This window comes from Labeo rohita, chromosome 16 (genome assembly GCF_022985175.1).
Source record: "Labeo rohita strain BAU-BD-2019 chromosome 16, IGBB_LRoh.1.0, whole genome shotgun sequence".
Classification (NCBI taxonomy): Eukaryota; Metazoa; Chordata; class Actinopteri; order Cypriniformes; family Cyprinidae; genus Labeo; species Labeo rohita.
In genome coordinates this window covers 8,448,342-8,475,860 of record NC_066884.1, presented here as the reverse complement: position 1 = coordinate 8,475,860, position 27,519 = coordinate 8,448,342, and the positions used below count along the sequence as shown (strand labels likewise).

At 35.8% G+C, this 27,519-nt stretch overlaps 1 protein-coding gene across 1 annotated transcript; it reads right to left on the bottom strand.

The window, feature by feature from the left end:
- si:dkey-199f5.8 (beta-1,4-galactosyltransferase 3) lies at positions 1-27,313 on the bottom strand. Its single transcript, XM_051131351.1, has 7 exons — positions 27,152-27,313; positions 13,481-14,536; positions 11,206-11,441; positions 6,816-7,003; positions 5,690-5,812; positions 4,105-4,209; positions 1-3,898 (listed from the first exon to the last, which is right to left on the bottom strand). Exons 2-7 carry the CDS (start codon positions 13,734-13,736, stop codon positions 3,733-3,735), a joined length of 1,074 nt encoding a protein of 357 aa, XP_050987308.1. The 5' UTR covers positions 13,737-14,536; positions 27,152-27,313; the 3' UTR covers positions 1-3,732.
- Between the last annotated feature and the right edge of the window lie 206 nt (positions 27,314-27,519).

Below are 27,519 nucleotides of genomic sequence, written 5' to 3'. Positions count from 1 at the left end.
TACATTAACATTTGTTTTATTAAATCAACATAAGGCCGCTGAGTAGTGTGCAGACTTCTTAAACAGAAACAAATGCCCTGTGTTCAGAGCACTGCCCACCAAGAACTCCAGATTACTGACGCCCGATAAGGCACATTTAGAAGTGTCAGATACATCACCCCACCTGAGTAACGTGCAGCCGGTCATCTGTACATATCAAACTAGATTATTCATGGCTGAACAACAGTTTTCTAAGTACCTTCTAAAACGGTGATGTGAATAGTTATCAAATATAAATTCTCAATGTGAATAAAGATCTTGAGTCACCCCTTACACCCCCAAAAAACACATTTACAGTCATTACACTCAGGTGATATGAGCCAACAGACTTATGTAAAGGACAGATTTAATTAACCTGACCATTAACAACCACCTTAACCTTTCGCAAGAAAAAAACACTACTATTGTTAAGCAGAACAAGAAAAAAATAAAATAAAACATGCTTGTTAAAAAAAAAAAAAAAATGAATTTTTTGGTATCTCTGCCTCAGTGACATCCTTCAATGACCCAACACCATATATTTTTTTTAAACGACCCATCACAAAGTCCCAACAGCATACAAACTAGTAAAGAGGGGAGCAAATAACTCCACCTTTCACATTCACACAGAGAACAGCAGCATTCGAAAAAAAACAGATGATCGAGTTCTCTATCACAAACGCGTATCTGAGATTCACGTATCCACGCCTGCACAGATCCGTCTGAAGCATCTGTGTATCTGGTGATTTGACTGTCAGAGAGTGTGTTTCACCAAGAGACCGAACAACACAGAAGACATTTATAGGTCAGACAGGAACAAGGCATGGCAAATAAGGTGATTTAGTGTAATTTTCAGAACTGCTATTTCTCCAAATTCATGAGACATTTTGCATTTTTAAATATGAAAAGTGTGACATGTACAAAAACAATTTAGTCTGCCAGTCGGGTGTAAATTGAAATGGTTGAGACCATTTTTTTTTCCCAGACTGTGCCTATAATGGCTTCATTCATTAACAGCAAGCAAAACAACCAACGTGTAAATTGTTCGTAACCATTTCAATGTAAATAGTTGCATTGAATGAAATGGTTGTATGACTGTTAAAAGTAAATGCATGCAAGAACGATGAACGCATTTGACAATGCAACGATTTTCTTAAGAATGGTTTATGAACTGTAGCGCATTAATTTAATGCAGCAATTTACATGAATGATTTTGATTCATTACGCCAATTCATGCAAGAATGGTTTTACAGATACTTGCGCATTCAACAAAGCAACAACTTGCATTAAAATCAGTGCTGTCAAATCGATTAACAGTGATTAATCGAGTTTGTTTACATAATATGTGTGCATGTGCTGTTTATATAAATACGCATATATTCCGTTCATTCCGTCAATTCACGCAAGAATGATTTTACAAATATTAGCGCAACAACTTGCATAAAAATGAGTGCTGTCAAGTCGATTAATCGTGATTAATCGCATACAAAAAAGTTTGTTTACATAATGTGTGTGCGTGTACTGTGTATATTTATAAATACACAAACATAAATATTTCTTAAATATGTACATACATGTATAAGAAATATTTACACGCATATTCGTATATTACACGTGTATTCATATTTATGTATGATTTATATTATATATAAATATACATTACATTTATTTCTTAAATGCATGTATATTTATGTATACACAAATATGCACAGCACACACACGTTATGTTAACACTTATTTTGGATGCATTTAATTGCGATTAATCGATTTGACAGCACTAATAAAAATGTGTATTGTTCTTAGCGCATTCAATGGAACAACTTTAGAATGGATTTACAAAAAGACTAAGAATGGTTTATTTAAGAAGAATTTTACAAATATTAGCGCATTCAATTGAAAGCAACAACTTGCATAAAAAAACAGTGCTGTCAAATCGATTAAACGCGATTATTCGCATCTAAAATAAGTTTGTTTACATAATATATGTGCATGTGCTGTGTCTATCTATATGTAAATACACAAATGTACATGAGTATATATATATATATATATTTCCTAAGTATATGCATGTATGGGTGTATATTTATATATACACATATCATTCAGCACACGCAGATGTTATGACATGTTATGTAAACACAAACTTCTATTATGGATGTGATTAATCACAGTTAATCGATTTGACAGCACTAATAAAATGTTTATGGGATTTAGCACATTCAGTGTAATGCAACAACTTAATGGATTTATGAGAATGGTTTAAGAGATGAGTTTACAAATATTAGAGCATTCAATTCTAATTCAACGATCTAAATATGGTTTTACAAACCTTGGCACATCCAAGGCAACAATTTTATATAAAAATAGTTTTATTTATGGTTTAATTTAACGTCATGCAACAATTTACACAGGAATGGTTTCAAAGCTGTTAGCGCATTTGATTCATTACACTGATTTACAAATGTTAGCTTATTCGAATCAATGCAACATTTTACGTAAAATGATTTTACAGACATTCTTAGCGCATTTTATTCAATGGGACAATTTACTTAAAAATGGTTTTACGAACAATTTACAATTTAGTGTTTTTATGAGGCTGAATGTCTTTTTAAAAGCTTTCAGATAACAAGGTAAGAGCATTTCTAGGCAACTCAAATGGGAATATTGTACTTTTCATGAAGCCAAGCAAACGAACACAACACGATGAGCTCTTCAATAACGAGACATTATCTCACCAAAAGGAGAGATACAGCTACATTCAACAAGCCTATTGCTAATCCAAAGCAAACTGCACACAACCAGCCAATCATTTAAAAAAAAATCATGCAGATAAAATACAATGTGTTGAGTAATTCATGAAAATGAGAGGCAGCATGTTGATTATTACAAAAGCCAACATTATTACTAAGACAACCAAAAGGCAGTTACGAAAATAAAAAAGAAAAAGAAAAATGGAGAACATCAGTAAATGTAGAGTGGTTATTACTACCAAAGAGGCCAGTTCTGATGGAGTTACTTGACATGGAAGGTGTATGACAAAATATCACATACTCCATCCGCCTGGATAGCAATACAGTACATAATCAAAAGTACTAATTTACTGAAGAGGAAATGCACCAGACTCACAGAGTAGTGCAGCAAACAATGTTGCTTATGTAGTACATCGGCCTGCTTCACCATTTCCATCACTTGACAGAAAACAAATTTTACCTCTTCCTAAGAGTCAGGCTCACCCAGTGCGACATCAACCATGGGCGGCCAAAACTATGCTTCAGTCATCATGAAAGAGATGTAAGGAGAGAGTGCAGCTTGATTCTAAGGCAACAGAGGTTTTTAAATGGTGCCCATGGGCACAGAGGATAGATGAAAAGTCTGTCTGTCAGGAAACAAAGGGGCCCATCACTGAGTCTGCGAAGCGGTCAGTGTGTGGACGAGTCGATGGAGCTTCTGCAGCATCCTGACTGATAAAGTGAACAAGTGAGAACAGGATCAAACTGTCTAACTTTGGAGAACAAGAGAGAGAAAGGACAGAGAATCATGGGACCACTAGATGGCACCGTCATTACAGAGGAAACAGAAGGTCTGTGGTGCACTAAAGGCATGATGTCCCGTGAATTCACTGGCCATGTGCATGTGGGTGAAGTGGTCTGCAGGCAGTGCGGCATTGACGCTAAGACTTGTGCCTTTGGGATCCACAAGAATGCTGGGAGTCAACTACGAAGCAGGCTTTTTTTTGGTCGGGTGGAGGCCTGCCTCGGTGCCGATGTTGACTGTGATGTTGGTGTAAAGCGGCTGGTAATCCCGGGATACGATTTCATACTCCACCGTATTCATACCGTCTTCTCTCCATGTATGCCGGGTCTTAGCCAACATGTTAAACCTGCGTGAGAGGAAACAGCTTGAACAGGGGAAGTACCAGGAAATTATGTGTCATATATAACACTACTAATGAGAGACAATGGACTTTTTGTGATCGTATTATTACAATGTAAATGTGGGGTTTCACAATCAAAAACCACAGAAAGATACCGAAACACATCCTGTCAGTTGTTGTGCATTTATCAGATGGTTGCAAGGCGATTTTACCTTTTGGGATTCACTTCATTGCCTTTGTCATGCTTGTGTTTGATCATCTTATATCGGCCAACTTTTAGAGATGGACGACTGATCACCATTCCTCCAAGAGAGACCCTAAGAAGATGATAAAAAAAAAAAAAAAAAAAAAAAGTAGAAAAAAAATGCAGGAGACACTTAGGAAATTTGATAAACTTGTTCACATTCATTTATTGAGTGTGAATTTAATTGAATTGGCCACATCCCACAGGAAGCTGCATAGCAATTTAAATCTAAATGAAATTCAGTAATTTCTTTTCCAGCCATTCTAACACATTTAACACATGTAGTGCATTCTGAGAAGTGGTGTGTTCTTTCACTCTGGTCCACAAAAGTTAATTTAGCAAATGTGATAAAACAGACAGACATTTTAAAGTTTGGGGTTAGTAATAATCATTTTTTATTTCTTTTTGATGCATTAAACTCATCAAAAGAGAAGACATTCATATCCCGCTTTCCACTAAAATGGTAGCAGCACAACTGTTTTCAACCTTGATTAACAAGAAATATTTCTTGAGCACCAAATTAGCATAATAAAATGATTTCTGAACGAACATGTGACACTGAAAACTGGAGTGATGCCTGCTGAAAATTCAGCTTTACCATCACAGGAATAAATAACATTTTAAATAGTGCTGTCTTATCGATAAATCACATCCAAAATGTTTGCGTTTACATAACATACGTGCATGTGCTGTGTATATTTATTAGTATATATATAAATTAATCACACATACATGCATATATTTAGGAAATGAATGTAATATATATTTATATATAACATAAATCATATATAAATATGATTACATGTGTATGTATGTGTAAATATTTCTTAAATATATACATGTACATTTGTGTATATAAATAGCACATGCACATATATTATGTAAATACAAACTTTTATTTTGGATGTGATTAATCGCGATTAATCAATTTGACAGCATTAATTTTAAAACATACTGAAATAGAAAACCGTCATTTAAATGGAAATTCAACCTTTAACAATACTAGTTTTACTTTACAGTCTTGAAAATATAAAAAAAAAAAATCGTACACATCCCAAACTTTTAAATGCAAATATATGCAAGTTAAAAAAAAAAACCTTTTTAAGGCTTTGCCAAGTCAACATTTCAAGTCTGTTTTAACAAACTTTGTTACAAATTTCAGTTTCCTATGAATTCATTTCATTTTAATTGCATAGCCTAACTACACATTTTACATTTCATATATATTTTACTTGTTTTTTTTGCATGTGGCTGAGCTTGTGAGCCTTGACTCAGCTATAATTTTAGCAAACATCAGACCACACTATCTGCCTCTATAAAGCAGACAGTAACACCGTCATATGTAGACACCCTAGCTTTGAAGTAGAGAAGATAGAAACAACAGGTGGGTTATGGCCAGCTGCGTCTCAGACAGACAAATCTCCTCCCAAACAGACCTCTCCATTAAAGTACACACACACACACACACACACACACACACACACACAAATCCTCTGTGCACATACTCAACCCCTCCAAAGCAAATAAACACAAAATCCCCTGTGCTCACTCACCGGACACCGATGTCATCGTCCTCACCGCCCCAGCCCCAGTAATTATTCGGGAAACCGTTCATCTTGAGGTACTGAACAGGGGTCAAAGCTGACACTCCTCCAAAATACATCTTATAAGGCAACCTGAGGAGAAGTGCACAACAACATTGTAAAATGTCAAATTATTCAAGCTTTTAGTCACTTCATATACATATTGGTTTTATTATTTATTCAACTATAAGCATTTTGTTGTTACATGAGTTTGTTTTAATTACAGATTTCACCTTTTTGTTGTTTGAAAGTCACAGTAAATCTACTTATGCCATCACTTATTTTTTGGTACTAGCATTAAAACTTTTAAAAACTTTTGAAAACTTTTTGAATTTGAAGATCAGGGTAAATGTAACTTATTTTGTCTTCTGTGAAACATGTAAGTATCTTCTGTAGCTTCTGAGGACAGTACTAAATGAAAAAAAAATATTATATTAAGGCAAAATAAGAAAAATGTACACATCTTCATTCTGTTTAAAAGTTTACACCCCTGGCGCTTAATGCATCATGTTTCCTTCTGAAGCATTAGTGAGCATTTGAACCTTCTGTAATAGTTGCATATGAGTCCCTCAGTTGTCCTCAGTGTGAAAAAATTGATCTCAAAACCATACATTCATTGTTGGAAAGGGTTCAAATACACAAAAATGCTGAAAACCAAAGAATTTGTGGGACCTGAAGGATTTTTCTGAAGAAGAGCTGGCAGTTTAACTGTTCAGGACAAACAAGGGACTCATGAACAACTATCACTAAACTAAAAAAAACAGCTGTGGATCATTCAGGTAAACAACACAGTATTAAAAATCAAGTGTATGTAAACTTTTGAACAGGATCATTTTTATAAATTCAACTATTATTTTCTCTTGTGGACTATATGTAAACGCCTTTTATGTGAAATGTCTTATTCAGGTCAGTACTAAATAAAAAAATTAACATGCATTTTGTATGATCCCTCTTATTTTGGTAAAATAATTACCATTTTGCAGATTCTGCAAGGTGTATGTAAACATTTGACCTCAACTGTATGTGCATGTGTTGAAGTGAAATATAGGCAAATTAATTCAAATGAAACACAGCTAGAGAGCAGCAAAACACTGACTTGTAGCCAAATTTGTCCATAGCAATGGCAGCGTGTTTGGGGTGAGCGTCGCAGACGTAGGTGTTGCGGTCGTCCTCGGGAATGAGGTCCACGTCATGAAAGAAGAGGCAGTCCCAGTCCTCGTCCCTCATGGCTTCACGAAATCCCACGTTCATCAGCTTTGCTCGGTTAAACGTGTAATTACCAGCCTACACACACAGACCGCTATTGTTATAGAACAATTTATGATGATAAGAACTGAACGTACAGATTGAAGCTATTATTTAGTGTCTGTAAAAAAACAAACGAGTCCCTATAAATCCAGTTACACAAATACTGATAAAACAAACTCAGCCGTGTGGCCTGCATGTACATTTACACTCGGGCGGAATCTATAATGTGGTCAGGATTTTCGGAGAGCAGATTAATAAGGATTACAGTCTAATCCTTGGTCTATTGACGTGAAGTGGGAATATCAAAGTCAGGAGCATAAGCAAGATTTTCTTTTCAAGATAATTTATGGTTTTCTAGAACAGCATTTATTTGAAAAATTGTTCAATGAAAAACTTTTCACTATCACTTTTTAAAGGGTTACTTGATTAATACATTGATTTTTTTTCTTTTGATATTTTATATTTTAAATGCAATTTTACTTTTTATAACTTTTTACTTTTATTAGTTTTTAATCATTTTTATTTCAGTTTTATTTACTTTAGAACACCAAGTTGTCAACAAATGTTTTATGACTTTAGTTTTATACAGTTAACTATACTTTTGATTAATTTAAAGAATCCTTGCTGAATAAAAGTATTTTATATGTATATGCAACAGTTATTTTTGGTCCTCAAATCTGATTGGCTAAGAGGAGTGCAATATTCTAGTGATAACAGAACTCCAACCGTTTCACCATTTGTATCACTCATACTGGGTATTTCTCACAGCGAGTGTCATGGCGGATGCCTAAATCTCAGAGAATACTGTTTGTGTGTCACTTTAAAAGTTTTTAGGCAGGAAAGCACTTGTTCAAATATGCAGTTTGTTAATAAAGATAACGTCTATTTAAAAATTTGCCAAATCATAACTCGTGTGTATATATACAGTGGGTACAGAAAGTATTCAGACCCCCTTTTATTTTTCACTCTTTGTTATATTGCAGCCATTTGCTAAAATCATTTAAGTTCATTTTTTTTCCCTCATTAATGTACACACATTGTGCCCATATTGACAGAAAAACACAGAATTGTTGACATTTTTGCAGATTTATTAAAAAAGAAAAACTGAAATATCACATGGTCCTAAGTATTCAGACCCTTTGCTCAGTATTTAGTAGAAGCACCCTTTTGATCTAATACAGCCATGAGACTTTTTGGGAAAGATGCAACAAGTTTTTCACACCTGGATTTGGGGATCCTCTGCCATTCCTCCTTGCAGATCCTCTCCAGTTCTGTCAGGTTGGATGGTAAACGTTGGTGGACAGCCATTTTTAAGTCTCTCCAGAGATGCTCAATTGGGTTTAAGTCAGAGCTCTGGCCGGGCCATTTAAGAACAGTGAAGCCACTCCTTCGTTATTTTAGCTGTGCGCTCAGGGTTATTGTCTTGTTGGAAGGTAAACCTTCAGCCCAGTCTGAGGTCCTGAGCACTCTGGAGAAGGTTTTCATCCAGGATATCCCTGTACTTGGCCGCATTCATCTTTCCCTCGATTGCAACCAGTCGTCCTGTCCCTGCAGCTGAAAAACACCCCCACAGCATATGCTGCCACCACCATGCTTCACTGTTGGGACTGTATTGGACAGGTGATGCACAGTGCCTGGTTTTCTCCACACATACCGCTTAGAATTAAGGCCAAAAAGTTCTATCTTGGTCTCATCAGACCAGAGAATCTTATTTCTCACCATCTTGGAGTCCTTCAGGTGTTTTTTTAGCAAACTCCATGCAGGCTTTCATGTGTCTTGCACTGAGGAGAGGCTTCCGTCGGGCCACTCTGCCATAAAGCCCCGACTGGTGGAGGGCTGCATTGATGGTTGACTTTCTACAACTTTCTCCCATCTCCCGACTGCATCTCTGGAGCTCAGCCACAGTGATCTTTGGGTTCTTCTTTACCTCTCTCACCAAGGCTCTTCTCCCCCGATAGCTCAGTTTGGCCAGACGGCCAGCTCTAGGAAGGGTTCTGGTCGTCCCAAACGTCTTCCATTTAAGGATTATGGAGGCCACTGTGCTCTTAGGAACCTTAAGTGCAGCAGAAATTTTTTTGTAACCTTGGCCAGATCTGTGCCTTGCCACTATTCTGTCTCTGAGCTCTTCAGGCAGTTCCTTTGACCTCATGATTCTCATTTGCTCTGACAAGCACTGTGAGCTGTAAGGTCTTATATAGACAGGTGTGTGGCTTTCCTAATCAAGTCCAATCAGTACAATCAAACACAGCTGGACTCAAATGAAGGTGTAGAACTATCTCAAGGATGATCAGAAGAAATGGACAGCACCTGAGTTAAATATATGAGTGTCACAGCAAAGGGTCTGAATACTTAGGACCATGTGATATTTCAGTTTTCTTTTTTAATAAGTCTGCAAAAATGTCAACAATTCTGTGTTTTTCTGTCAATATGGGGTGCTGTGTGTACATTAATAAGGAAAAAAAAAAAAATAAATAAAATGATTTTAGCAAATGGCTGCAATATAACAAAGAGTGAAAAATTTAAGGGGGTCTGAATACTTTCCGTACCCACTGTGTATATATATATATATATATATATATATAAAATGTTTATTTTTATACACAAGTCTGATTGAATAATTACTCGTTAACCTTGAAAAATGTGCGCTATTCAAGTGTCTGTGCGGAGTGTGGAAGCTGAATAGTAACGCGCTTACTGCATGACAGATAAAGGCGCCGGTGCGGTCTCTTGCTCTTAAAATACTCCGTCATTTTTGGTCATACAGATAAAACTAATGCATCATTCGAATCTGTAAAGACTATGTTTATTTGTGTGCACGCACAATAACAATGAAATGTTGCGCTTTTGTAAAATAAAGCAAACAGGATGTGCGTTCTGCCGTCTCAGTCTCTGTGAACTTGAGCGCGAAACTTTAAAGCTGTGTGCAGCCTATACTTGCCTTTCAGACAATGAAAATGTATCTACAGAGAGTGAGATGTCTACTTTTAAATGAACCAATTCAAAAAGAAAACAAATATTCTCAGATTATGTAAACCATATGAAACACGCATACAGGCAAATCAGTACTGCGGAGATGACGAGTCAGTGTCGCCGACTTTATCTCTTAAGCCAAAAACAAAGAAAGCATTAGTTTATCAATAAATTATTAAAAAGTTAATGCGTCCTTGCTGTTTTTCCCCTGACACATTCATAATTATTATATCTGCCAGTGCACTGTGGCAAGCTTTTTTGTATGCGCTTGAGTACTTATTAGGCTATAGGCAATTAAAGGCTTATTATCATGATTTATATGGTTTATTAATAAACGTGCGACTAATAGTCAACTAATGCTTAAAATGAATGACTACTAGTCGACCAGAAAAATCTTTAGTCACGGGCAGCCCTAATAATTAAAACAGCACAAAAACTCTAACCAAATAAAAGTAGGATTTCAACCTCCTTGAGCTTCACAATTCAGCCAATCTGAGCTAAAACAACGCAACTAAAACTCTGCAGAAATATCATGCCATACATCTATAATCCCACATAAAACGCAGTATTAACGCAGGACTGTAAAACCAGAAAATATAGCCTGGGAAAACAGATTTGAATCTGGCACACTGTTGTATTAGGATCAGTTTTGTTCACTAAAATGAGAGATCAGCTGGAGGAGAGAGCAAAAGATGACCAGCGGTTGACCTGTCAAGAGTGAGTTGTACTCGTTTGCATCTAGATCGACAGATATAACAGGATAAAGTGATTACAACCGGCTCTGACAGGAAACAGCAGGAGGCATAGTTGAGTACTAGAATAGAGCTGCATATTGAATATGTAACCAAGCAACAAATACATCTTTGTACAATATGTGAAACTGTGAGAGCGCGGTCTGAAATTAATACTCACCAGGTGCCAACTGAGAATAAAATTTGCTTTGGCAACCATATATAATAGACAATGTATGGATTAATCTAGGGTTTAACGTAAGAATGACTTTTAACGCAAGTCTAATCTTTACTGACGTAAGCAAATCAAATGACAAGAATCGTTTACCAAAGAAAAGATCAGAGATTTTACAGAAAAACATGTGATTAACAATTTTTCCTGGAAAATGTACCAACAGCAGCTTAACTAAAAAGTTTTTTTCCTTTTCATTTCATTGTAATACTTCCTCTATGTCGACATTTAACAAAACGATTTTGAGGAACAAACTTACGACATTTGCTGTCATTTCAACAGTCCATAACGGGCTGCAAACGCACCTGGTGAATGACATAGATGCCATAGCTGAGCTGCTGACGCTGCAGGAAGGGATGCAGGTAGTAGAGCAGGAACTTGAGGTGGTGCTCCCTATTTCTGTGGGGAATGATTATTGCAGTGCGGTGGCGAGCCTCACAGTTTGGCGGCCTATAGCGCCCTCCACGGACAACAAGTGGATTCTTCCTCTCCACCTCGGCAAGCGTAAGTCCAGAGGGAAAAGTGACATGAATTGGTCCACCTGAAAATAAGGAAAAGAGTGTGAACAAGGATACTTAATGGATGAGTTTGAGGCATTTGACTTTGGTTTAATAAGGTCTAAAAAGGAAGAAGCGTTTTAGAAAATTCACGCTCATTTTGAACCAAAGGTTAACAGACTACAAAGTGGTTTAGCTAGTTTGACACGTAGCAACTGGAAAACTGGTGTAACTGGACTGTATATCTGCAGAAACTACTACGGTTTATGGAAGAAAGTATTTATAGTATGTCAGTCGCATTTGTGACTAAATATTGCTGAAAAATATTTAGGAGCAACAATGCGCCTGACCGATCAGCGTGTTCACATAATTAATTGTGTTTCCTTAATTATGTTTGGGGGAGCTTCAAAGGTTTCAACATGTTTCTGGAATGCTGAGTAATGCATCACAGACATATCTCACAAATCCTTTCATAAACAAAGTGTAGAGAGAGCACTTGCTTTTTCAGTACTTGGCCAATACCGATACTTTTATTTTTGGTACTTGCTTTGGTACTTTAAGAGTACTGATACCAATATTTTTTAATTTACAGGTAAATTCATCAAATATTGAAACTAAAAGAATATGTACAATGTTAGCTGGTTAACATCATTTATCAAATAGATACATTCAAACCAAAATATATCGATAATGTTGGACAAATTAAATAGAAAAGATTATAATGAATTACAATCAACCAAAAATTATTCAGACAACTATTAGTATGACAATATTTACACACACTTATTAATACTTTGTCGGGCCACCCTTAGCCTCAATGACAGCCTGTAGTCTGCTGGGCATGCTGAACCGGTTTCATGCAAACCTGAACTTAAAATTTTTGGTCCCAAATTAACAATTTCACTGGTAGTCCACGGTATGAAAAATTTTTGGGTATAATATGTCACTTTGGGTATAATATGTTTACTTTATTTTGCTATCCTCACTTAATAAACTGTGCCTTGCACTCACTAGTAAAAAATAAATAAATAAGTAAATAATAATAATACACTTATTTATGGCCATTAAAATTTATTTAGTTACTTTCACTGTTTTTTTTTGTGTTTTTTTTTTGTTTTGTTTTTTTTCCGCTCTATGTTGTAATAATGCAGGGAACCACTCGTTATGAATCTCCTAACTCCGATATTTTCAGAAATATCTGAAACATGCTGCTATTTGGGCTATAATCCAGAGTAAGACAAGACGAGCGTTTAACATTAAAAAGTATATAAATTGTATTATTTTTATGAAAATAACCAATCGTTATGCTAGATTAGACCCTTCTTTCTCGGCTGGGATCGTTTACAACTGCATTTGGGATCGTTTGAAGCCGCATTTAAACTGCATTTTGAAAGTTCAAAATTGGGGCACCATATCAGTCCATTATATGGAGAAAAATCCTATAATGTTTTCCTCAAAAAACAATTTCTTTACGACTGAAGAAAGACATGAACATCTTGGATGACAAGGGGGTGACTGAGTAGATTATATGTGAATCTTTGTTTTGGAAGTGGACTTCTTTAATACTGAATGTTTAACATTATATTAGTTGCATACACATACTTTGTAGACATCCTTAACCTGTAATGACTCCATTCTGCTGTCTGTTGTTCTGTTGTCGGTGTTCCTTTGCCTGAATACACACTTGTCACATGCTGTGTGGTATCGGTGTTTGGTATCAGGGCATTTGAACAAGTATGAGCACAGGAGCTCAGTAACGGTATCTGTGCATCCCTAGTGTAAATACGAGATTCACTGACTTCGTTCGTTGACTTCGAGAGCTTCGTTGACTATAATGGAACTTTGTGAGAACACAATGAACTAAGATGAGTGAAAGCTTTTAATGATTTTTAAGTTTGTAAATGAGATATTGATTTAATGCAATAGTTAAACAAGAATTGGCTTACATTGTCTGACTATAATTATACATTTTAATGAAATATTCATTAATTTTAATTTTTTAAAAATCCCTCCCAGGTCCCAGTTTTGCCTAACATGCTAATATGATATTAGTCATAGTGAGAGAGATCAAACTCAAACTCACCAATCAGAGGAGACTGCTTGGGGCAGTAGGGCATGTCGTCTTTATTAAGAGCAGGGCCTAAAAGGGAGAGGTTGGCGTAAACATCCGTGTGGTTGCGTCCACCTGTGTGTCCTGTTGTAGAATCCGGCTTACGAAAGATCCGGAAAAAATACGACACTCTTTTCTGGTAGCCCTCTCTTGACAGAAGAGCCATGACTACTAGCTGGACGCCCAAGAACATGATTAGGTAGCGCCATTTGGACTGCAGTGTGTACATGGTGATGGAAGTGCTCGGTGTATCACGTTTGAGAGTCAGAGGAACAGTCTGTTGGAGTTTAGGTTGAATATGTTTGAGGAACTGAACTCTACGGTGGTCTCATTCCTTGTATCTCAGATGCTTTAGACTTTTACTTGCATGCAAACAAATGAAACAGATATGTCTTGGAAGGCTCTAAGGCCTGGAGATGTAAACAAATCAATTGTTTCAGGGATTGGCAGATAAATCAGATATGTGGAGTAGATGTAAACAGTTCGATGAAGCACAAGGCACTTCAGATGGGATGGATGAAACCGCGAAAGAGAGGTATCATTTATTCAAGCAGACGTTCAGACGTGCTGCAGGATGAATTAGATTTGCTTTTCTCACTGGCAATCCTATTAATATACAACTCCAAATGGAAACTCCCAGTGGTCTTCTGGTGTTTTCATGATTCAGTGATCTACTGAGCTTCCATCAAGCTCCACCAAAGCCGTAGGAACTGGAAGGATGTGTCCACTGGCTGAAAGGAAATGCGTTTTGTTCCCAGAGGGTTCTCAACAGCAAACGTCCTGTAAAAGTCTCATGGTCCCTACAAAGTAAAGTGTGGGGGCCACAGAGGTCCAAGGTATTGTTTTGTAGTGTGTTAATGTAAGATAGTGAGTATGTATATGCTTCTTGGATATGTAGACGGGGAAAACAAAGAGGAGGGGGAGGGATGATATCCAACACCCCCAGCTATTGTCTCATTCTGTCGTTGTGCGGGGGGAGGGTCCGACACCCCGTCCAATGCCAGCTGGTCCAATGACAGGAGTCAGTGTCTGAAAAACAAAGAGGGAGACGTGAGGAGTGACCCAGAACAGAGGCTTCACAATATGTTAAGTTTGTTTATTTGCTTCCATACTCCATACTAATTCACTCAGTTTACAAAGAAAAAAAATAAAATAAATATATATATATATATATATATTTTTTTTTAATACTTTTATTTAGCAAGGATGCTTGACCAAAAGTGTTGATAAAGACATTTTTAATGTTACAAAAGATTTCTATTTCAGATAAATGTTGTTCTTCTGAACTTTCTATTCAAAAAAGAAACCTGAAAAAAAAAAAAAAAAAAAAAAAAATCTACTCAGCTGTTTACAACAAAATAAAAATAAACAATATTTTTTGAGCAGCAAATCAGAATATCAGAATGATTTCTGAAGGATCATGTGACTGCATTAATGATGCTTTGAAATCACAAGAATAATTTACATTTTAAAATACATTCAAATAGAAACCAGTTATATTAAATAGTAAAAATATTTCCAAATTTTAATGTGTTTGTATAAAGATTTTATTTTTTAATATAATTTATTTATTTATCATTATTTATTTGTTTATAATATTTTATTACTATTTTGAAAGGATTGAAAATGCACACTACCATTCAAAGTTTGGGGTCTTAAAACTTATTATAAAAAGTTACAAAAAAACCTATTTGTTTGAAAATAATATGTATCACAGTTTCCACAAAAATATCAAGCAGCACGACTGTTTTTAACATTAATAATATAAAAAAATGCTTCTAAGCACCAAATCAGCATATTAGAATTATTTCTGATGAATCAGGTGAAAATTCAGCTTTTCCATTACAGAAGTTACATATTTAAATATAAGTGTAAGTTTACTAATAAGTGTATCAACATTTCACAGTATTACAATTTTTGACTATATTTTTGATCAAATAAATGCAGCCTTGAATAACATAAAACTCTTCTTTCAAAAACATAAATCTTACTTGCCCAAAACGTTTGAACAGTACATTATAATAATAATAATAATAATAATAATAATAATAATAATATTGTTGTTGTTAAAAAAGAAAACTTTTAAGAAACACTTATGGGCAGTAAATTTCCTCAACTCACTTGTCAATGGCAGGTGTGGCAAAAACTTAATTTTGGACCCTATGTACAACCGTTGGAGAGCAAACACTACCAGCTTGTGTCACACCCCCCTCCATTCCTCTAAAATGTGTTTAGATGAATAAAGCCTGCACTTGGTTCCAACATGGCTGACTTCCCAGACATAGGCCTTGTCCAAGGGGAAGGAGGCAAACACCCTCAGCGGGAAGGCAGGAACTCTGTAAGATCGGTCCTGAAAGCCACATCGCCCCTGCTGGGAATTCTGTCCCAACACCACCAGGATCGCTCGCTGGAAAAGGAGACCTGGGGCTTCAAACAAGCTTCATTTAATCGGCCTGACACAGTCTGGAGGATCTATGCTTACAAATCAATTACAGCTCATTAAAACCACCACACACAGGCCAATAATCCTAATCTGAGGAATAGCGCAGGGATTGGTGGATTGGCACGAAGGGAAGATGAGGCGACAGTGTGAGAAGCAGCGTCATCTCTTACTAATCTCATCTTCAGCCGATCCTTCTCACAGATCGCAGAGAGGAGGCCAAAGAGAGAGGCGGTAAGGAAAAGGCTGGTGGAGATGCTGCAAATGACATCTTTCCACTGCGGTAAATGAGGTCAGAGAGCATGAGGTCTGGCTTTGTGCTGACTAACACGTACATTCGGTCTCAACCCATTAGGGTGGATTTTAAAAGTCATATTCTGAGGTATTTTATACTCTATTTTCAGCTTCATATATGGTAAATTGTCAATTACCACAGGCAATCACTTCTAAAAATGCATCACGATTGACAAATAATTTTGACTATCAGCACAATAAACTCTCCAAGTGTTTCCAAATTTGTTGTTTTTAAAAGAGATGGTGTGTCTCTGAGAAACATGTCCGATCTGGGTCAGGAGAATTGGAAACTAACCATTGTCTCTCTAACTACACACTGACAAAAGGAGAGTCAGTAACGGCACTGATATGGTTTCGTGACCTAAAAGTACACAAAACATGCTCCATTTTGATTTACATAACTAGAAGTAATGATAATCTTGAGTTCAGGAAGTCAGATTCATTATGCTGACCCTGATTCAAAGCAGTAACTTTTTTACTGCCACTAACGATTATTTTAGTAATCGGTCGATTAATCGAGTAATCGGATAATTATAATTAATTTTTCTAATTAAAATAGACCCAAACGAACAATAGCTTTTAAAATGACTTAAAATATGTATATAATAGCAATGAGGCAACAATACAAAGTACAAATAAAGTATCAAAATTAAGAAACTGAACAAAACTGTTAAAATGCATAATCTATTATAAACAATAGAACTAATGTACGTTATGCATTATAACAAATGCCTGCAGAGGGCATTTCTTGAATATAAGGACATCAAAACATGTAAACTTTAAGTGACAGTTTGTCCTTTTATTTTACCAATGGTACGGTACGGTACTTTTTTTCAGTACATTACTCCGTGTAATAACAAAAACATTTATTTCAGTGAAAAAAATTGTTGAAAAATCTCAATTTCAACATTTTCAACATTAAAAATTCTTGTGTGTTTTAGTTTTTCTGATAATCAAATTAAAACATTAAACATTTATTTATTTTTAATGAAATAAAAATTAAACTGCCAAAGGTTTTTCTGTTATTATTATAATTTCTGCATTTAATTATTTTATTTAAATTTGGCAGAAACAGGAATATAAACACCTACATTATACTGTACAAAAGTAATACAAGACTAATACATTTCTGTTACATATTAAACTATACTTTTATTTTGACAGGTTGCCGGTTAGTTTTTGTGTGTATACACTATGATATGATGCTTATTGTCTCAAATGAAACGAATTTACATTTACATGAAGTGACTCTCACAGCAGCTCTGGAGATTAAGTTCATACATTTATGTCATCATATAATGAGATGCAGAGGCCGAAAGTAACCGCGCGTCACGTGTGCTTCAGTATTTGTGTAATAAACAAAACCGTGTTTTCGCCATTAATTCATACAGAGCCAAGCGGAACATGGAGGATTCATATTTTAACCATCTTTTTGCGTTTTAATATTCACAGACAATAGTCCATATCGCGATTCGAATTAAGCGAGAGACCTACTTTTGATTTATTCGTCCAAAAACTGACGAATTCTGTGGCCTTCCATGCTATAGAGTAAATCCGTTTTTATGAATGGACTCCATGATCCCGTTTGGAGAAATTGTAGACGCATGACCACGTAGAGACAGAAATGACATGCCATTGTGTAAATAAGATCAATAACAAAAGCCTGACGAATAACCAGAATGTTGCTTTAAAGGTGATTCTCCACCGTAATAAACCCAACTCAGATGCGATGATCTCTGTACCACTAATCATCTAAAAAATTAATTGAATAATCTACGAAGAGGCACTTAAGAAAACCAAAAAGCCCTCTGGCAAGGGACACTAATGCAAAGTCAAGCGTAGCAGGTCTGTGGCCACTGGACTGGAACAAAGTAACAGTCTTACTAAGCACATGAAGATAAGATGGACGAAGCAACCAATATTAAAAGATGGAATGAGAATATTGTGTCCTTTTCTTGCCTTGCCAGAGCACATGTCCCCTCCATCCCCTTTGCATTCTGGATTCAAAGGGACAGCACTGGCATGACTAACTGCATCTGCACAAGCTAAGACACACAATCTTTTATCTTATTCCTTTTACTCTCCTCTCTCCCACGGGCAGCGAGCGTGTATCTATAGGCATAAGGCTGCAATGTATTGTGCCCGAGGCTTTTTTTTTTTTTTTTTTTTTTTGCAAACACTACATTGCACACTGACAAAGAAGAATAGAACATAAATGGGTAAATATACAGTCCATTAACATAAATATACAGAGAGATCCTTCCTGCTGCGTAGCCTGTGGCGACTCGTGTGGCTTCGCTCAGCAGTGCAGCAGAGAGAGAAGTGAAGAACTACATGACGCTTACACGAGGCACCAACTGTCTGGCCGAAATGAATAATAAGATTGCATCTGCGCTAGCATCTAATAATGTGTCTCCATGGAGAGTGAAAAACTGTGTTACACCATCCTTAACTAAAGGACGGCAGAGAGGCCGATGAAGTCCTCTTGACAGAAATATCTTTTAGATTGTTAAACAAGAGGATTCTTTGCGTACCAGTTGAGGAACTGGCCAATATTTGGTCACTTTAAGACTCTAGTACCATAAGAGGATAACTTGATTGAGCTTGATTGGGTAATTAACCAAAGTGGTCACTCTGTTTAATGTCTATTGTAAAAATCAAATAGTCCTGCCAATGGAAAGCACACTTTTTTTGGTTTCATATACTTGAATATAAACTAATATTGAGCAAATATTGTGCAAAATATGTTAAAACTGTATATACACTGCCATTCAAAAGTTTGGGATCAGTAATATTTATATTCTTTGTAACTGTTCTTTGTGACTTTTTATTATCAAAGAATCACATGTTCCAAAAAATATTAAGAAGCACAACTGTTCCCATTATTGATAGTAAAAGAAATAAATCAGCATATCAGAATGATTTCTGAAGGATCATGTGACGCTGAAGACTGCAGTAATGATGCTGATGAAAATTCAGCTTTGCATCACAGGAATAAATTATATTTTTAAATATATTAAAACAGATTTTAGATTAAAGATAAAGATATGGATATAATAGCTTTTGATTTAAATTATTTAATATAATTAAAATTACTAATAATTTACTGAAATTTCACTGTAACCAATTAAATTATAAATTAAATGTATAACTAATCGTATAAGCACTGATCAGCAAGTTAAGCAATTATATAATCACAATATTATGGTTTGTACATATAAATGTGTTTTTTTTTAAAAAAGGAAAATTTCCTTTTTTGAGCATCTGTTTAGGAACATTCCCAGACAATTACTAAGCAACATACTGATCCACAAGTATTAAAAGACAGCATGTATTAGAAGAGAAATGAAAAGTGAATAAAAGTTGAGAGGCTTTAAACCGTTAGAATTCTTAGCCAAGTCAGCAAGACAAATGAAACGCTGGCTAGAGCTGCAGAGCATCTGGATTCCATGTGTCAGATTATGAGAACGGTAGAAGAATATAGGAGTTTAAGAAGAGGGTTGGGTTCTCTGGATCCTGCAGCCTGCTGTCAATCAAATCTTAAGAGAAAACAATCCCTTGTTCTCCAGCTTCACTGTCGCACAAGGTCAACAGTCAATCTATCAGCCAATTCACCAACATCTGTCAATGTACAGCAAAGCATGTCCCTCCAAAGCCTACAAGAACACTCAAATACACACCATCTGTACAGTAAGCCACAAACCACACTGTCCAGTGGCTTTCTACCACACTTCACAATGCCTAAATTACAGAACCTTTCAAACACGTAGACAAAAGGCAGACTGTGTAATAGAGGATGCCGTAAATGGCCATTCTAAACACAAAGGTTCACACAAACAAACAAATAAAAAAAACAAGATATGGACAACCATTTTTTCTTAGACAAGTAAAAATGAATTTCCAAATACTTCTTGTTTAAAAAAAAAAAAAAAAAAAGTTAGAAATGACTTTTTTTAAAATGCCAATTTTAATTTCTTTTTTAATGTTTAAATTTCCACAAAAACATTAAGCTGTTTTCAAGTTTAATTATAATAAGAACTGAATATTAAACACCAAATACATTGATTTCTGAAGGATCATGTGACAAGTAATGGCTGCTGAAAATTCAGCTTTCACAAAAATAATATACATTTTAAAATATTAAAATAGATAACAGTCATTTTAAATTGTAATACTTTTTCACAATATTACCGTTTTTACCATTCTTTTTGGAATTGTGCTGATTTTAAATAATGTTACCCTGAACAAATATTCATCTACATCTGCATTTTTCGGAAATTTGCATCTTGGTGCTTTCACCCAGAATTTCTTACGCAATGTCCCATAATATTTCCATAAAAACACCACAGATGGAAATACCTGAAAACTAAATGTACATAGAATCAGGATGCTTCCTGATCAAATTCGAAATCCAAACATTTAAAATAATAATAATAATAAAAATAATAATAATAACAACATAACATAAAATAAGATTTACAATAGCACAGCTGGCCACAAACTGTTTTGCAATTTCACATGTAAAAACAGGCCTGAGCTCAAAGTGCGTCAGAGCAACTACAGGGAAAGAGGTCACACTTTAGGGACTATGGCATTTGGTTGTCGGAACTTTCACTCGGTCAAATCCGGAGCATTTATATAACATCTCTGCACATAACCTGAAGGGAAAGTAAATGCTAAGCAAGCTGCACCAGGCAGACTTGATGCAACAGAAAATAGGATCTTCCGTAATAACACACAAACAACACCAGAGTTGTTTGAATGAGCTATGGGTTCAAAGGCATCAAACAAAAAAATATCAATAACCTGATCCGGAAGGGCATATAATAAACAATGGCGACGCAGACGATCCTTTGTGATAATAGAGGATTTATTTTGTGCCTGCAGCAACAGTACCAGGAAATATTTTCCCTCAGCTATATTATTCAGCCTACTAAAGCTGTTTCTAAAGTCTCACATGGAAACAATGATGGGAATACACTGGAATTCATCATATTGCATGAAAGTGAAAAAGTTCATTCACCACTAACTACTATGATCATTTGCTTTCTATCCAAAAGTCTTCATGGACAGGATTTTAAGCAAAAATCATAAATGTCGACGTGGCATGATGACTTCCTAGTATCCATATACTGCTTCAGGACTCATGTGCTCCTAAGTAGGAGCATATTAATAAAACTTTAGGGATGCAATGAAACTGTATCAAATAATGGGTCTCTTTTATAAAAAGGAATACAAGGAAACATTCACAAGCAAAATGATTTCATCCATTAGAATACAAAAAGTACACTAGGTTTTAAAAAAAATTCTGCTTCAAATTTTTTAGACATATGCAAGATGATTGTGCGATACTACTAAAAGCTATATTTTGATTTAATGTTATTAGACTTTCCTTCCTGTGACAAGGCAGTCCAGACAGAAAATACCAATAATAATTGGGGGAAAAAAATATGCATAATGCACGACTTTTAATTATACTGCCTACCGGTTGTGGCTCGCATCAAGACATTATCCCCTTTTACACAAACAGTCTTTACTGGTAAATTAGCATTAAGAGATCATGTGCGAACAGGACCTTTTTAAAAATAGCAGTAAATCTGTTCAGGCAATTTACCAGTATGAGAACTTAGAACATTACCAGTAAATTACCGGTAATGTGCTCTGTGTGAACGCAGAACAAGATCACCAGTACGAGCATGTACAAATTCAGAATGCGGTGACGAAAGACGTCTACACTGAGCTAGGGATGGCTCGATACCATAATTTTGGCTTCGGTACGATACCAGAATGTGATACCTCGGTGTCAATACTAAATCGATAACATAGGTATCAAATAACCAGCCTCAAAAAATAAGTGAATTGAAAACAATTTAGTAAGTAATGTTAACATAAATGTTAACATAAGTGCTGTACTGTAATACTGTTAGGTCAGCTTACTTAATGAATTTGAACAAAGGTTGCTTTACTGTAAAGTGTTATTCTAATGGTTGAAGTATTCAAAATCACGTTATTATCTCTCTCTCTCACTCTGATTGTTTTCAGATTTCAGACTCAGAGAAAAAACATTAAATACATATCTCTCTCGCGCGTTCGCGCTCTCAGCTGCTTTATATTAGCAGTCGGCGGCAGAAACATTCCCATCATATTACTGATTCTAAAATTAATATAGCTAAATGCTTCATTCAAATTTAAATAATATTTGATTGTTTGAAATGCAAATGCAAATATTATGTGACCAAAGCTAAACTGGTTCTAGCGTGTGACACGCACATTTGAGCTTTCATGTTTACTCTGTTTCTTTGTGTGTTGATCAGTTGTAAATAAAAGTTAATTAAAACTGAATTTATGAATGTTTTGTATGCAAAATAATGGCATATTTCATATCTACTGTTGTCTTCGTTTACTAGTTTCGAGCACGTTGATGGAGTTTCATCTGTTTAATGATACAACGCGTTCTGTTGTTCTGTGTTCTGTTGTCACGTTTACACATTTTGCAGCAATTTGTGAAGCACTGGTGAACTTCGGAAAAGCAGCATATAAAATAACGAATTTATCAAAATTATAGTATCAAAACGCTTGAAATAAAATATATACTGGTATTTTTCCAGTACCAGTATACCACACATCCCTACTCTGAGCCAATCATGACAATCATGACTCCACGCTGTGTAGTTCAGTTTAAAGCTGTCTAATACAATATCTCTTGGTCAAAAGCAGCTGCATGAATGTGAACGTTTGACACAAAAAAATGAAACTTCAACAAAAACACTGACAGTGCTTACACCCCTCCATGTTTACAAACACAACACTGGAAGGCACAGCCGTTTAGAGGTCATTGCCGGTTAATAATATCACAGAATTTACTGACATTTAAAATAAAGGTGTGTGAATGTTGCTTTACCGGTTACAAAGACTGTTAACCACGCATTTTTGTATTTACCTGTAAATTTGTTCCAGTAATTTTACTGCAGTTTACTGGTATTACTGTGTGAAAAGGGCCATTGACGGTTGCACCATCCTACTTCCACTCATTCTTAAGAGTCTAAATCAGCTCTAAAAACCTTGGTAGCAGACAGTAAGCAAGCGATGCCTCATGGCACCATCACAGAGAGGCGCAAAATCACTTTCCAGAACATTTTCATTCACTACTGCTGGAACGATCTTCCCACCCCCATCTGGAAACTGAACCCCTGACCACATTCTGCATCTCCGAAAAAAATAAATAAATATAAATCTATGCTATCACTTTTCTTAAAGGAGAAGTTCACTTCCAGAATAAAAATTTCCTGATCATTTACTCACCTCCATGTCATCCAAAATGTTCATGTCTTTCTTTCTTCAGTCAAACAGAAATTAATATTTTTGTGGAAAATATTCCAGGATTTTTTCATATACTGGACTTCAATGGTGGCCAGTGGGTTGAAGGTCCAAACTGCAGTTTCAATGCAGCTTCAAAGGGCTCAACACAATCCCAGCCGAGAAATAACGGTATAATCTAGCAAAACGATCAGCCATTTTCTACGAAAAATATACATTTATCCGCTTTTTAACCAAAAATGCTCATCTTGCACTAGCTCGACCTCACATATAACGTAATCACGCACGCATGATGTATGCAGAAGTACTGACCCAGTGTTTACAAAGTGAACGTGCAAAGAAAGTCAAACAAAACAAAAAAAAAGTAAAACAACGATGTCTGACAATTTTGAAGTTGGAGGAGAAAATGAGATGGAGTTTTTCACCCTTGCCTACCTCTGCACAGACAAAGTACAAACAATTTGCGCATTTGTTGAGCATTTGTGGTTAAAAGTATTTTAAAAAAATATATACATATGTGCTCAACCCTGTTCCTGGAGAACTACATTCCTGCAGAGTTCAGCTCCAACCCTGATCAATCACACCTGAACCAACTAATTAGGATCAGAAGGAGCACTTGATAATTACAGACAGGTGTGTTTGATTAGGGTTGGAATCAAACTCTGCAGGAACAGGGTTGGGCACCCCTGTGCTAGATGAATAAATGTACACAAATGTAAAAACATACACACTTATATTGAAATGTCTACGCCGAGATAAAATATGCACTTACACAACCACCTACAAAATATTACAATAAAAACACCATGAAATAAATACTGTCTAAATTCATCAAAAGTAGATTGAAGATCATCTGGCATAAATGCATGATATTCATTGACTGCGACATGTTCTGTCTTTGAACTTAGAGTGCTCATATACTGTGTTGTGATTTTCATTTTCAACCCCAAATTTAAGACCTCTTAAAATGATAATCAAAATATTTGTTATAACATTTAAGATATTTAAGACTTTTTATGACCTTAAATTTCATTAAAACTTTTTCATACAGGAATTTTTATTTGCAGACATGCTCCTAAATACATTTTACAGTTTACACACATCTTTTTACTGACAAAAGTGAGCGAAACGCTCACACACAGCCCTGTGCCTGTGAAGGCAAAATGTTGGACTGAGCCTCAGTACAAAACATTCCGATGAGTCAGTAAACCTGGATCTCATAATCCAGTGACTGAACAGGCATCAGAGCACAGCTTCCATACTATGGTGACAGCAAGTACACAATGCCAAACTCTTCTGGGGCTAACTAGTGCTTAAATGCATCTAGTTGGTTAATTCCCTTGTTACTTAAGAACCGCAACTGACAGATGCCAAATATTATTAGGAAAGTTCAGGAACATTAAATTCTTCAGAAAAAAAAATAGGAATGGTTTTCAAAACCTAAAACCTTGTACTGTTCTCAAAGTAAGAATGATATAAAGCTAGGAAATGTTTTCCTTTGGCGTCGCATAAAGCAGAAATTAAGCATTAACTGTTAGCAGACATAATTTCTTTGACCTTGATGGCTTAAAACAAGACTGCGGACAGAAAGCCACACATTTTAACTGACCCATTTTGCTTTTCACTGTTCCTGCTTTGTGCCCTATACACCACAAAGCTGCAGGGAGAGCAAAGCTCCGAGACCGAGCAGGACAACCTGCTGCTTGGATCTGTAACCAAGCGATAAGATCCAAAGGGACTAAAAACGTCAACCCATAAAAAAAGAAAAAAGGAGTCAGAGTCTCTCACAGGAAAACAAAGCACAGCAATTTATTATCAGGAATAGCTGTGCAATATGTAAAACAAGACTAGATAGAAGCGCTCTCCTATCCAAGTGCATTTAAGAACTAACCTGTACAATACAAAGAAACTTATTTTCTAAATTAACAAATCACACAGGACTTAAACAAATATTTCTGGTCCTTAAGCAGTTTATCAGTCACCTAGAAAGGAGCACAATACCTCCTTTATTGCAGTATAAATCACCTCTTCTTCAAAGGAAGTTCAAAATGCTTCAAAGAAAGTTCCTTCCAAAAAGTTTTTAAATAGCCAAATTTGATCTGCTCACTGTGAAATTTACCTAAACTGTACTGCCAAAGGCAAACTATCAACCAATTATTCACATAAAGTTTCTACACTGCAAAAAAAAACAGTGGATTTGCATGGCAAAAGGTGAATATAAAGCCATCAAGGTGAACGGTCCAGAACAAGACTGACAAGTTCTTAATAGATTTTGGGTGGAGGGCACACAACCAATAAACATAGAACACACATTCTGTTCTCTCCAGTTGTTGTTATAATCTTTTTATAAGGTGCTACTGATATGTATCTGACCTGAATTGCAGGACCTGTTGTTCTACAGTTACTTTAGGTTCAGTGACATTATGTTGTGCAATCTTAAGAAACTCAATACCAAGCTAACTTGAAAAAAGAAATAGCAATAATAATAAACACACTGTTATTTAGATCTCATTCTGTTAAAGGGCAAATCCAGCATACATACTACATACTTTGTAGGATTTCTGCGAATTAAAACGAACAAATCAGATGCAATAATACCCAACAAATAGAGAAGCAATGGCTCTTCACAGAACATATAACTGTTACTTGATTTTAATTTTGATGTGTCTATTTATAAGGAATATGTACTGTTTTGGATGTGACAAGCCTGAAAATACCACTTACCAGACTATGGAAAATCATGCACAAAAAAAAAAAAAAAAAAACTTTAAGACCGACCTCACATGGGTATCTGAAGCACCAAATGTTGACATCTGTGCTCTCAGTACAGTAAGAACCTTTGGTAAAAACTTAATTTTTTCATGGTAAGGTTGACATTTGCATGAAATTACCCTAAATTAGACAACAATGAAAAACTGCGAACTGACACAATAGCATGTAAATATGCAAGCATGAAGTAGTTTCATATTTCTGTAGTTACACAGCTAGATATGACAGATAATATCATTGTTAGTTCATGTTACAGTAACATTAACAAATAGAACCTTACGTAAAGTAAGATTTATGTAATCAGTCAGATTAAGAAGAGTACCTATTCTGCGTAGCCTAACAATTTCACAATCCAAAACAAAGATGAAAATAACTTGACATTTATTAGATAAAAAAAAAACTACTTTATCTAGCATATCTAAATCTACATTTGCCATAAACAAGTGAAAACTGCGACGGACATGCATCAAGATAAACCCAGACTGTTTGGCAACGGGTGCGTCGTGATAATTGTGTTTAAGAGTCACAGCTGGATATGATGACACACTATGACAGCTAAGGCTGATGCTGTACGTGTCATTCAAGCGCCTGTAAAACGCAAACACGCCGTTTCCCCGTAAACAGGGGGTTTTGTTTTAGTCCTCAACTTGAGAGGAAACGATGCTGAGCCGCCCACCGTTACCAAGCCAGTACGGTTAGCTACAGCAGGCTAGCACAACTGGGGCTTCTCACATACTCACTAACCCTCAAAAAGGTGGGGAAATTACACTCGTACTAAGGCCAAATGAGGAAAAAAGACCTAGAAATGAGACTTCAGAACTTACCTTAAGAAACTCAAACTGTTTGGTGAAGTATTCACTTAGATATTCCGTAACTCCTGTCTATTTATATGACTTCGTCGACTCCGACGGTTGTCCTGTCGGAGTTGAAAGCGCCCAGCATGCACAGGAAGTGATGCGCGCTCACGCTGCTATGCTATGCTGTAGTGGGCGCGTGGGCGCGCACATTAGGGTACTTCTCGTTTTTGCGTACAGGGTTTTATAACAGGTTTCATTCCTGTAAATACGTTTGCATGTGCTAAGTGTCATAAAATTTTATATAGCTAACAATTCCAGATTAGTCTGCTTAAAATAAAATCTACTGCTCATACATAAATATTAAAAATTAAAGCAATTAAAAGCGCTTCTACAAA

What these genes read in the sequence shown, in the direction of transcription:
- si:dkey-199f5.8 (XM_051131351.1), bottom strand. Translation starts at nt 13,736, where the DNA reads ATGTACACACTGCAGTCCAAATGGCGCTACCTAATCATGTTCTTGGGC. An exon ending in CAAGCAGTCTCCTCTGATTG is followed by an intron (nt 11,442 to 13,480) that starts GTGAGTTTGAGT and finishes CCTTATTTTCAG; the next exon opens with GTGGACCAATTCATGTCACT. An exon ending in ATGGACAAATTTGGCTACAA is followed by an intron (nt 5,813 to 6,815) that starts GTCAGTGTTTTG and finishes ACTTCTCCTCAG; the next exon opens with GTTGCCTTATAAGATGTATT.